The following is a 13368-nucleotide window of genomic DNA, read 5'->3' on the forward strand; positions in this document are numbered from 1 at the left end:
CTGTCTGGTAAACAAGAATCAAGTTATGCCAAGAAAATACTTGCCGAAACACTGTAGCCTACTCTGGAACATTGATTCCACCATCAAAAAGATGATACCTCAATTTTGCTGATCCAGTCATTTTTCCAGCATGGTGGTGTTGACAGTAGTATTTGCTGACTGTCAATAATACAAGCATGATGAGGAATAAGTGTTGACACGGAAACTTCAGTTCCATGATGGCACCATATCAATAGCACAACCAGGTTACAGGTGCTCCCCCTACAACAGTCTGTCACAGGTTCCGGCCCCTGAATGAACCAATCAAATATTTATGTTTTGCACCAGCAAAAATCTGTTTGGAATCATTCACATAAAAAAAGCCTGTGGATGAGAGTAGCTTCATGAGTTGCAAGGGATATGTTGACTTTCTGAACAAAATGGTGCACAATTATTTAATGATAAACATTCTTGGCAACTTGCTCAGTTCTTTTTCTTAATCATCAATACAGAGTTCTCAAATACATTTAGGGTTGGGTGCAATGTTCACACTTCCCGTTATGAATGTGACAGATTTCAAAACAAGGGATTATCTGTGCCAGTATTTCCAGCATGCTACATTCACTAGTTCTAAGGAACCAATATAACCTGTGCAGAGTTGTGTCCCTCAGATGATCTTGAAATATGTGATTATGGATACATGACACATTTTATGGATAACAGCTTATTAGTATTCTTTGTCATGACATTTCAGAACTAACTCTTGCACTTTCATCAGGTGGTCATAAAGTACAAAAAAGAAGTTATCCATTATACATCTCACTCACTCACTCACTCACTCACTCACTCACTCACTCACTCATCTAGTGTGAGTACGTTTCTTGATGTGTCAACACCATACCCAATCTGAAGAGTTTCACAGTATTGTGGCCAATGAAGATTCAGGCTAGAGTTGATCCTCTATAACCCATGCTTGTTGTTAGACGTGACTAATGGGATTCGGTGATCAGGCCAGCTGACTCGGTTGACACATATCATAATGATGCAGTTGCGTAGATCAATGCTCGTGATGTCAATCACTGGATTGCCTGGTCCAGACTTGATAATTTACAGGCTGCCATCATATGGCTAGAATATTGCTGAGAGCAGTGTAAAACTGAACTTATTCTCTCACAGAAGGGATACACATGTGGCATTTTCATAATTTACTTCAAACATTAAAGGGGCACTGATGCGGAGCGAATAATGTTTCTCGCCAACGGTCTAATTACGAAATCAAACCGCAAATTGGTCAGCGCCCGCGCCTTCGACCGTGACGGACAAAGGAACTGGGCTCCTGTCCATATTAGCAGAATTTCTTCACCTAAAGAGTCGGGAGGCCGGATGCCCATCATATGCCATTTCTTTAAAAATATCCATGGTATTCCTTGTTTGATCGTAACCAAATATCCCAGCAGTGTAGTTCTTTTCGGATGCTTGGATGGTATAGTTACTGATCCAATTTGATCCTATTTCAGTGTTTTTAACCTGATATTTAATCATGTTACATGAAAATATGATGTCTACAGGCACGTAGCCATTTGTTTCAGTACGGAAGATTGCAAAGCTTTATATTTAGGTAATTCTGAGTGTTGGTTCAGCTGTGATAGCAAATATCTTACGAAAATTTTGGTAGCTATGGTAGCTATTTATGATAATAAAAACACATAGTTGATTTATTTGAATTCGTAAACAAAAAACGATGACTTTGCCTTTGGTAGAGAAATCTGAACATTTTCTTACGTAAAAAACCCTTATTTCACCTATTTACCCAAGTACACAGCAAATGCCCGTGTGTATTCCTTATGTAACGAAATTCCGTTGGTATCCTCAAAACAGTTTCGGCCCAATAGTGTTTTCAGGCTGCATGCGACACAGAGATTACATCTTCCTTGCTGTAACTCGCGTTTGATGGTGTAAACCTACACGTGCTATTTGTCATCATTCTCTTTATGGTCAATTCATGAATTTATAACAGGTATAATTAGTAGTAACACAACTTCGGTTACTCAACAAAGGTTCCCATTTGGCATTTCTCCTGTCTTTAGTAAATACATTATAAATTAAGGTCTGTAATGGCAAATGTATTGTATGTTATGTAATATGTGCATGTAAGTGATGCAAGAGGGTTTATCAACTAAGTTACAAAAACAAACATCGATCAAAGGATTAACCGATAACTCACTGATTGATTAATTACTTTTATCTTTTAGCGGATTTGTCAAAAGGCAGTGTGTGTAGATGACTACACCCTGTCGTAAAGTGTAAGTGCAAAAACAACATCCTCCCTTCAAAGAATTAACCACCCTTGCGTTGATTGATTGATTGCTCATTATTGGTTAACTAAATTACTTAGAATAGTGGACATCATACAATTAGTTGCCGGGTGTGCTATCTTGGGAGACCAATCAGAGGTTTATCTGGTTTTCACCAACGAAAGACGTGAAACGATGTGTTACTTTTTCGCAAATGAGACAGTTGTAAGACACGCGACACAGAGCAGGATTACTTACCAGCTGCAGATGAATGGAATACGATTTCTTTTACGTGGATATTGATGGATACATTCCTGAACAAGGTAGTAGCCTGACATCATTGCTATAAAATTAGTCTGTTTTACATTCATTTTTTTGCATTTTGTTTTAATTTATTTGTTGTAGCATTCAGCAGAATCTGTATGACAGAAAAAAACACACTAGATCGCGTATGTGTGTGAAATAGGATCCACATTGGCATTCTATACAATGTATAAATGTTGCTGTTATGTTAGAAATTTACTATGAGTATAAGCAGATCGTGTGTTCTTTTATTAATTTTCAGAATCATACAAGTATGACAATAAACTAACTAGGGTTATGAGACAAAATATAGAGACGTTTTCCGTCCTAATAGATTTTTACCATTTCTGCCACGGGCAGATGATTAACCTTCAAAGTGTTTCATTTGTTTTCATAATACATTTGGAATGAAGTAAAAATGACTTCACCTCAGTTGATCTGTCTATAATTAAACTATCAATTGCGCTCACGGACTGCGCAGCAGACGTCACGAACCAGTCACGAATTCTGGGATATCATCCGGGTACTCACGGGAGAAAAACAATAACAAAAGTTTACACCAGTCCACGGAAATTGCTCCGCATCAGTGCCCCTTTAAGTCTCATGACTCCTGACATCTTCCTTACTGTTTTAATTCACTGCTGAAGTATTGTCAAATATAACCTTAAAGATAATGAAAAATTGGAATGGAAAATAATATCGCAGTTTGTATCGTTAAAGCTTGCAGATACATCTAATTTGTGTTTAAATTAATGCTTTTAACCTGCGTTGCAGTTGTTGGAACTGCATAAATATTAGTCAGGCATTTAGTCATATTAGTCAGACCAAATGTTACACAATATAGACAAACTTAATGGACAACAACTTCTTTATTTCATGTGTGTGATGTTTTGATACAGATTTGTATGCTCTTCTCAAGCAGGAATGCACATTACAAGAATCTGTATGGAAACTGCACCGTCACAAAATAAAAAAGTTGTAATCCATAAAGTTTGCCTGTGTTGTACTTCCCTACTTCTAAAAAGCAACTCAAGTCAAATGTGATGCATTATCTCCCAGTTATACATTCTTACTTTTCTGCATCACTGTATATTTTTTGTCATTTGAACCCTTCCACTACAATATGTCATGCTCATAAGATTCTGAAAACCTGTGATTCGTCATAAGATTAGGAGATAAACATCATGTGTTGGAAAAATTTCCAGGTGCGGGTACAGTAGTGAAGTGTCATCAGCTGGCTGTTTCAGCTGGTTTCCATGGTAGCAACTGGAACTGCTCATTTGTGACGTCATTCCAACTTTACGTCACAATATGATTTGAATAATGTCACCACTGTGGATGACAACAAAATGATTGTTTGCAATGTTTCCACATGTCAATATGCAGCAAATAGTCATGCAATTTCAGGGAAGCGAGTACCATTTGATCATGTTTTTCAACCAATCAGATTACAGAACACAGTGACTTTGGTATACATTGAAGGGTAATTACCTGTGACAGAAGTAATAAAATCTTTGCTCGAGTGACAAAGTGTTAAACATATATACCATATAATGACAAGCTTTCTAATATAAATGTGTACATTTGACTCATATTTGTTTAGATGTCGTCTCCCATGAGACATGTTTGTACAACTTCCATTTGTTAGGTTTAATGTTCACTTTTACAAATCCATTCATGCTTTGTGGATACACTTGCTTGAGTGCAAGAACATGTCATAAATATCATTGGTTGATAAGATGACTGAACACTGCTCTCAACAGGGAAGTTAGTTACATGCTATAACAATGATAACCTTGAGTATACATTACCCGTGGGATTCTGAGTTTGTGTATGTCCCCAGCCAGTTTTGTTGTCATTCAGGTGATCTTACTTGGTGAGCTGAGGAATGATCAACACTGCTTGCGGGGTGGGGGAGAGTAGCCTAGTGGTTCAAGTGTTTGCTTGTCATGATGAAGAGAAGGGTGTGATTCCACATGTTGGTACAGTGTCTGCTGAAGCCCGTTTTTCTGTGTCCCCCCAAAAATCAGTGTATAACTGAATTCACTCACTCCTTTACAAGATTTAGAGTGCAGGTCATTTATTATTGAGGGTTTACTAATCAGTTGCTTGATGGTCACCAAGATCATGACAATCACTCCCTGCTTGGTATGGAAGAAAAATACTCTGACTGACTGACTCACTCACTCACTCACTCACTCACTCACTCACTCACTCACTCACTCACTCACTCACTCACTCACTCACTCACTCACTCACTCAGACATAATGCATGAGAATATATAAATCAGTTATGAATATCTGACAAACACTTTCTGCTGCACAAGATAATTCTGAAAATGATGACACCAGGTGTTCACTATATCAGTGCTTTTCCTCTGCAGATCACCACCACATAGTCCACAGGCACCACTCAGCCCCACAGACAGAAACTCCAAGAAGTTGCTGCCCAAACAGAGGTGAGAGATGCTGACAGTCCTGTATTAAAGTGTGGGTTAGGGGCACCATTACCTCCCAAAAACTTCGTCACGCCGAAGACTCGGGTTCGATTTCCCATGTGGGTACAATGTGTGAAGCCCTTTTTCTGGTGTCCCCGCGGTGATGTTGCTGGAATATTGCTAAAAAGCGGCGTAAAACTAAACTCACTCACTCACTCACTCTCTCTTTCACACTCACTCCAAAAGACTATACCGAATGTCATGTCTAATAGATGTTTGAAGTAAACTTTGAATAATACTGTATTCCAAGAACAGCAGATGAAAGTCGTTTTTAACCCTGCTTCTGTGTGAATCTCTAGTAGAAAAGCACAAGAGATAAATATTTTAAATCATGAACTGTGAAGGATCCTTTTGTGATAACAGTTCTCATTTAATTATTTGATAAGATTTGTTAACTGATTTGTAGAAAGATATATATTTCATGACTGGAAGTTTGAATTAGATAAATGATAGTTGTACTTCTCAATTACTGTTCTGTTATAGTTGGTTTCATTGTCCCTTGTTGACATGTTATTATACTTTACATGTATTTTTGTTGAATTTGCACTTGTTTTAGTTACAATATGGCTGAAATAGTGCCAGTGTGAACTTTAAAGTTTAACTCACTCACTCAATCTGGTAGAAAAGTTTCTTGTTCAGGAGCTTAAAGGATTCGTTGCCATGTTGGGCAAAATGCAAGGATCTCTGATGGATGTCTGACCAACTGATGTTGATTATATGTGCTATCTGTTATCATCTCTGTGTTGTATAAGATACATGTTCCATGTTTTATATGTGCTATCTGTTATCATCTCTGTGTTGTATAAGATACGTGTTCCATGTTGTGTATGTGGTATTTTCTTTATGTCTATTATTAGCCATTGATCTTAGTAATCACTGTTTTATTAAGTGAGCTGAGTCAGTGAGTTTAGTATTACTCCGCCCTGAGCAATATTCCAGCTGTATGGCCGCAGTTTGTAAATAATCAAGTCTGGACCAGACAATCCAGTGATCAACATCGTGAGCATCAATCTGGGCAATTTTGAACCGATGACATTTGTCAACCAAGTCAGCGAGCCTGACCACCTGATCCTCTAGTAGTCGCCTCTTATGACAAACATAGTCGCCGTTTATGGCAAGCATGGGTTGCTGAAGGCCTCTTCTATCCCGGATCTTCATAAGTCCTGTTCTATTCTTTAGATGGTTTGTTACATGCACTGTCTCAATAATTGACCTCCTCTTTGTCATATCATACCTTGTGGACATTTAACACACCCCATATGGTATTGTGTGAGCAGAATTTTAACATGCAAGATGTAAAACAATGAAACACTAATTCCCAGTTACAGGTTTCTTTCATCATTTGTTAAGCCACGTTTAATAATTAGATATTGCATCAGTGGTTTTGTAATAGCTTTAATGTAATTATTCAAAACATTGAGATAGTTTCTTAGTTCAAAGATTATGCAGTAACATCTTGTGGGGTAACCATGGTAAAATCGTGTTTACAGCTCATCATATTGCTGAGTGCAATGTTAAACATCCAGGTCCAGTCCAACCAACCAGTAATCAGATCCTTTGAAAATGAATTTATTTAGATATGACATTTTAAGTCTTGTTAAATTCCTCAATTAAGATGTCGGAAAGAATCCTTTGTCCTCCTGCTGTGGGCTCATTACAGCAAATTCATTATTCATAGTCCATTGTGTGGAAACAGTATCAGCACTTTGCTTTGGCTCTAAGTGAATAGTTCATGAAGTATGGAGAGTGTATGTAATCGAATATCTAAATCCTTAATTATGTTCAAAGGTTAGAAATGTCAGTGTAGAAGCATGTTAACATGCAACCTTTGTACATTATTGTATACCCTGAAATGATTTGCTAGCAGAATAGCTATTGTTCATGCTTACAGGTAATTCATTGCATAAGTTACCTGAACGTTTTGAAGCTTAGAATTATTGGTCCAGATCAGGTGTATATTTGTTTCAGTCTAACACTTCATTACTCTTTCCTAGGTTGTATTATTCAAAATGTCTTTTTAAACCAGTCACAAGTAAATCTGAAATGAGAAAGTATGTAAAAGACTTTTGACAAATATAATTCTACAGTTTTGCAAAATGAAAGAAAACACACTTTGATATATGATAAATAATGTTACGTATGTTAGGTGGAAAATATGTTTTGTACCTGTACTTAGAGAGTTGCCTCCCTTACATTGCATTGCTCTTAGATTTTGATGAACCTAAGACTTAATTATCCACATAGGAAATTTGATTTACATTCACAGGAACTGTGGAGCCTTTAACGTTCATACAACATATTGTACTGGCAGTATTAAAACGCATTAGTAATATTAAGATTAACAACAGCGATGTACATTATTAAAATAAATGCTAAACATTTAAAGGTTAGCCTCATGCACATAAGAGCAATGTACTCAGTGAACAAGAGAAAACATGAGGAGTAAAATGTTAAGACTTACTAAGAAGTATGACGCTTCAAGGTACAAATGATTTGGAGGTTTATTACTTTTGTAAAGAGGAATTTTGAAGCTGCGTCGGGAAGGAAGTAGTTCAAAATGATTATGCAAAAAGTGGGACGTATCATCCAGAATTGAAGATGCTTTATTCTCAACCTGGGACTCATATAGGGCAGTCAAATTATGGAGGAGAATGCCGCAAGTTTTACTAGAAGGTTTCACAGTTGAGTTGATTTTGTTTTTTAGCATGAGGAGAATATTACCGTACCATATTGGAAACAATGAGACAACACTTTGGATGAATGTTTGAAAAAATAAGTATAACATGAATTGGTCAACATTAAAAGAATGCAGCTTGTGGAGAAAATATAGCCCTTGTTAACCTTTACAGAATAAGCCATGAATATTGGCTTTCCAAGACAGTTTATTGTCGAGGATAATTCCTACATATTTGTATTCCTATGATCATTTGTTGAACAACTTTTATCCCAAGTTGAATAAAATTCTGAGATTAACTTTTCAATTGTCTAGGTAAAATTACGAGGATTTACAATCATAATTTCACTTCATTGTTTTTTTTTCATTTGTGTTGAAAGTGAAATTAATCAGTACGTAATCACAACAAACAGACTATATAGAAAAGTCTTAAAAGCCTGAATGTCAATGTCCTAGAAATTAACTAATTTGAAACCCACATCTCCTGAAAAATATTTTGAAACTTAGTCACGGAAAGCCAATATATGATTCACAGATGAAAAAGTGGCATTATTTCAATATATAATCAGCATATATTCAGCGCATTTTATTTGTTTTTCAGAAGTATCAAAGCTCCATCAGCCAAACGAAATCCTGCATCTACAGTTATGAGGAAGGGCTGGTTGTACAGATTTGTAAGTCAAATCCTCATTTTCAGTGAGGAATTCATGTTGAGTTGTGCACTCTATAATCAATTAGCCTCCTTCAGTATATTTAGTTGAATGTTTTTTTTATTAGAAATTTGGTAAAATCAGCTGCAGTTTCATTGAAATAATATAGTTACTGGGTAGAATATTCAGAACCTTTAAGGAGTGGTGTGGGGTTCAGGGGTTAAAATATCCCATTGCCTGATGCCAAGTCAGGACAAGGTGCTTTCTTAAAGTCATCTGCCCTTTGGCTTCTTCTTGAACAAATATGAACCCATTGGGTAACCTAGTGGCCAAAGCGTTTACTTGTCATGTCAAAGACCCAGTTTGTATTCCCACATAGACCTGTTTGTGTTGTCCCCCACCATGATATTGCTGTGATATTGCTAACAGCAGTGTAATTCTAAACTCACTCATTCACACGCTTTAAAGTCTATTCAGTATGACCTTTGTGTATATCTTTCCCTTATATGTGTACATCATTAAAAGTAGCTTAAACCATGTCAAAATGTTAACATCATATGTTCATTTGTGTTTTTATCAACTTTCAATCTTTTAAGCTTCCAACACCGCATTTAGTGGTCATGATATTTTGCTTTATTACATGTTGACTGACATATTCTGATTTTACTTGATGGATGATTCTGTTGTAGGAAAGTGGTGCCATCGGCAAGACATGGAAGAAGAGGTGGTGTGTTATTGCAGATTTTGCACTTTTTGTCTACAAAGGTGAGTGGAAGAAATAGCATCATTTCGAAGAAAATACAGCATTAATTCACACATTCCTTCCGAACATTTGTTTGAAACAAACAAAAGATGACAGCAAGGGGATAGTTGTCATATCCAATCTGTCGTATTTTACAGATGGGGACGAGACGAATGTGGTGACGTCAGTGCTGCTGCCGAGCTACAGGATCAACACCATCACTACTGCTGACCAGGTGTACAGAGACTTTGGTTTCAAGGTGAGAAGTCAGTCTCTCGGGTTACACAGCACAGATGACTCTTAGCAACCATTAGTCCATTTTTTCAGACATTTTTTGGGTACATGAAATGTAATCTGACCTGACGTGAGAAGGGGCAGTGGTGTAGACTAGTGATTAAAACTTCTGCTTGTGATGCCAAAGACCTGGGTTCGATTCCCCATATTCGTACAATGTACATGTTCCCTGCCATGATATTGCCGGAATATTGCTAAAATTGGTATGAAAACTCACTCACTCACTCACTCACTCACTCACTCACTCACTCACTCACTCACTCACTCACTCACTCACTCACTATTATTAACGCGAACTTTGATCTGTGTTTAAAGTTTATTTTTGAAAATAACTTCAAAATATGTCAAACAATTAGTAATGTTTCTTTACTGCTCAAGGTATGAGGGAAGTATGTTACAAATCACTTTCATTTGTTTCTCTTACAGCTGGAGCATGAAAACACAAAGACCCTGTACTTTGCCACTGACAACCAAGGTGACCTTGACCGTTGGCTAGCTCTGCTGACACAAGCTGCCATGATGAAAGGCCAACAGGGGTAAGTGTGATCGTGATTGCTAAATTGTTCATACAACCACATATATTTGTATATTTGTTTGTTTCTGTGTTTTTAGCACTATATTCAGCCATTTTCCAAGCAATGAGGTCTAAGTGACAAGTCATAATTAAAAAATCCATTGGTTAATGTAGTGAGCATCAATCTAATTTTGTTCTTTCTTTATGCACTGTAATTTTTTTTTCATGTTGCTTGGCTAAAATAATGATGTTCTAAAGCTAATTTTCTTCTGCTTTTTGTTATTAGTAGTGATTTATTTTCATCTAGGTTTGTTAGAGAGACGAATAACAACCGTGTTGGTGGACCTCGTCATCGGTCCCACTCAAGGGGGGATGATGATGAAGCAGAATTCCCCCAGAACCCAGATTTACAGAGGTCTTGGAAGGACCCAGGAAGTTACCGCAAGATGCATCATGAGGAGGACTTGGAGCCTCCAGACCAAAGACATTTCGGACAAGAGTACCCAGAAGCCCATGAGAGAGGCCCTTATGAAGATGATGGTTGCTACCAGGAACATCATGACCTCAGAGATCCCAGATCTGGGTACCCTCCAAGTAACCGGAGTAGTCACGCTGGAAGTATGGTGGAACATCCTTCCAACAGGAACTCAAGAGACTTTAGGTCACATCCTGATGACTTTGGACCAGAACATATCCATCATCCTGATAGGTTTGGTGATGCTCATGACAGGAATAGTATTTCAAGGAATAGTGATAGAAACAGCATGTCGAGGCCATACCAACAGGACAGCTTATCCAGGCCTCATATGAAGGACAACAATTCAAGACCATATGAGAGGGATAGTTTAACAAGGAATCATGAAAGGGACAGCATGTCACGACCTTATGAGAGGGATAGCTATTCAAGACCGTATGAAAGGGATAGCATGTCAAGGCCTCATGAAAGGGATAGTCTTTCCAGACCTCATGAAAGAGATAGTTTATCTGGGACCTACGAGGGGCATAGCTTGTCCAGTCCCCAGGAGAGGGATAGCTATGTAAGGCAAAGTGATCGTAACAGTATGTCCCGTACCAATGATCGAAATAGTTTGTCTAGCATGAATGATCGAAATAGTATGTCCCGCATTAATGATCGAAATAGCATGTCTCGTATGAGTGATCGGAACAGTATGTCTCGTATGAGTGATCGGAACAGTATGTCTCGTATGAGTGATCGGAACAGTATGTCAAGAGCCATTGACCCTAATATGATGAGACATCATGACCGAAACAGTATGTCGACAGTGTCAAGAACTAGTGTTGATGGCAGGTACAATGTCAGTGATCCATTCAATAGGGAAAACATAGAGAGTAATCGCATTGCTGAGGAAAGGGTTAGAAGCTTAAGTCAAAATAGAGGTAGTATGAGTGATCCAAGACATAGTTTTACAGATCCACAGGGAAGTTACTCTAGGACAGAATTGCAAGAACCTCACTTGGAAGGGGAAGACCCGTATGCTCGCATACGTGACGTGCAAAGGTCAGGGTCACATGGATTTGTTCCCTATGACCAGAGTAACTTGCAAGTTCCACCTGAGTCATATAGACAAGAAAGAGATCCAAGATTTGCCCACCCACAAGAATCTGTCCATGAAAGGTATGGCAGCAGAGACCAAGAAGATACACGCAGTGGGAACCGTTATGGCCAAGACACAAGAGATGTGGATCATCGGGGCATCCCTGCAGAAAGATGGAGTTACCAAGGTACTCCAAGTGACAGAGATTTACAGAGGGATTCCTATTCCAGAGCTTCATACAGTCAAGATAGATATCCAGCAGAGAATGAAGGTCATGATTTCAGAGATCCAAGGATATCTCAAGATGATCGCTTAAGTCAGAGAGCATTGTATCCAGATCAAAACTACCAAGCAACAGAGCTTCGCCAAATGCAACCTGGTGGTAATGAACCCCAAAGGGACAGATTATCCAGAGCGTCTGAGTTTTCAGGCATGGGTAGTACCCATGGAGACAGAGCTTCCAGAGCATCAGACTATCATGAACATGTTGGTCACCATGGTGACAGGTCTTCCCGAGCTTCTGATTACCCAAATGCTAATGGCTACCATGGTGATAGGTCTTCACGAGCTTCTGATTACCCAAATGCTAATGATTATCCTGGAGAGAGGTCATCAAGGGCAATGGATCAAACTCCATCAGATTATAGAGATGGATCGTTCCACCGATCACCGTCTGGTAACAATCTGGCTGGGCCACGTGACATGACCTATGCTGAAGGATCCCCACAAGAAGGCTCAGACTCCCCAAGGAGGCACCCAGGCCTCACTGTAAACATCCCACCAACCTATGTGAACTTATCTGCAGATCCTCAAGTTCAGGGCAGTGATGTGTCTCCAGGCAGACCTCCCTATCCCACTGAGATACGCAAAGAAATGGCCAGAGAGCTTGCCAAGACAAAGACACCTCGAACATCACATGATTTAGTTGTGTCTGTTGAGAATGAATCACGCAGAAGGCAGGAGTCGCCATACTTCCAGTACCCATCCCCACGGAATGCTGAACTTTCACTACAGGTAAGACAATGGACATGGTCAAAATAATAATCAGTCAAGACTATTTGTATTCATATTTTCACAATGTGTACTTTTTATGTCTTTATTCTGTGATGCTTTGAATAATATAACATTGTTTTATTAGGGATTTGTTTCCATGTTTCAAGTGGGAACCACACTGTGGCTGAGTGGATCTGACATCAGACATTGTGTGCTAGCAATTAGGTGCCTGTCTGACTCTGAGGGTGTGGGTTCGAATTATACATGGGCTCCAACCCAACAAAAGTGCTAGAATCTCCTCTATACTGTGAAAGTGTACTCCCTAATATAAAATATGCTACATTTTACCATTTTCTAAATGGCAGTGTGTATTTGTAGCTTTGAATAAAAGTTTGCTATTTTGAACTTTGTTATTTAGTCACGTGATCCAAGGGAGGTTGTTCAAGAAAGAAACAGTATGGGACAAGGCCTAGATGAACACCAGTCATCGATGTCAAATAGGTATGAGATCCCGGTTGGCTATGGTCCAATTGAACCTCGGAAGCAAACCGAAGAAGTCAACAGAGGTGAAGGTGGACACCAAGGTGGAGAAGGGGCACAGGAACTGAGAAGTGCATATGAAAGAGTTCAGCAGCTGCGTCAGAGTCAACGAGACCTTACAGCAGGTAGGAACCATAATGTGTCCTTCCTTAATGTGTGTTTATGTCCTCCATTTCCTGATTGTGAGCAAGGTTTCATGTGTTGACCACTGTAAGATATGTTTGTCATTTCTGTCAGTCTGCTAGATGTTTGATTTGTCCTTACACTCTTTCCAGCCGTTGTCACAAGTCTCTTTCACTCAATTCAACTCTTGATTGTAGTTTAATATCTG

General features: G+C 38.6%; 1 protein-coding gene across 3 annotated transcripts in view; it reads left to right on the forward strand.

The window, feature by feature from the left end:
* Window positions 1-13368, forward strand: part of LOC137261481 (uncharacterized) — an 82012-nt gene that overhangs the window by 37105 nt on the left and 31539 nt on the right. For all 3 annotated transcript variants that reach the window (XM_067799234.1, XM_067799235.1, XM_067799236.1), the window contains exons 5-11: window positions 4961-5035; window positions 8350-8422; window positions 9088-9163; window positions 9299-9399; window positions 9861-9970; window positions 10256-12518; window positions 12916-13162. In XM_067799234.1, the coding sequence (XP_067655335.1) occupies window positions 4961-5035; window positions 8350-8422; window positions 9088-9163; window positions 9299-9399; window positions 9861-9970; window positions 10256-12518; window positions 12916-13162 (2945 nt within the window). The remainder of the gene's footprint in view (window positions 1-4960; window positions 5036-8349; window positions 8423-9087; window positions 9164-9298; window positions 9400-9860; window positions 9971-10255; window positions 12519-12915; window positions 13163-13368) is intronic.

This window comes from Haliotis asinina, chromosome 14 (genome assembly GCF_037392515.1).
Source record: "Haliotis asinina isolate JCU_RB_2024 chromosome 14, JCU_Hal_asi_v2, whole genome shotgun sequence".
In the NCBI taxonomy this organism is placed as follows: domain Eukaryota; kingdom Metazoa; phylum Mollusca; class Gastropoda; order Lepetellida; family Haliotidae; genus Haliotis; species Haliotis asinina.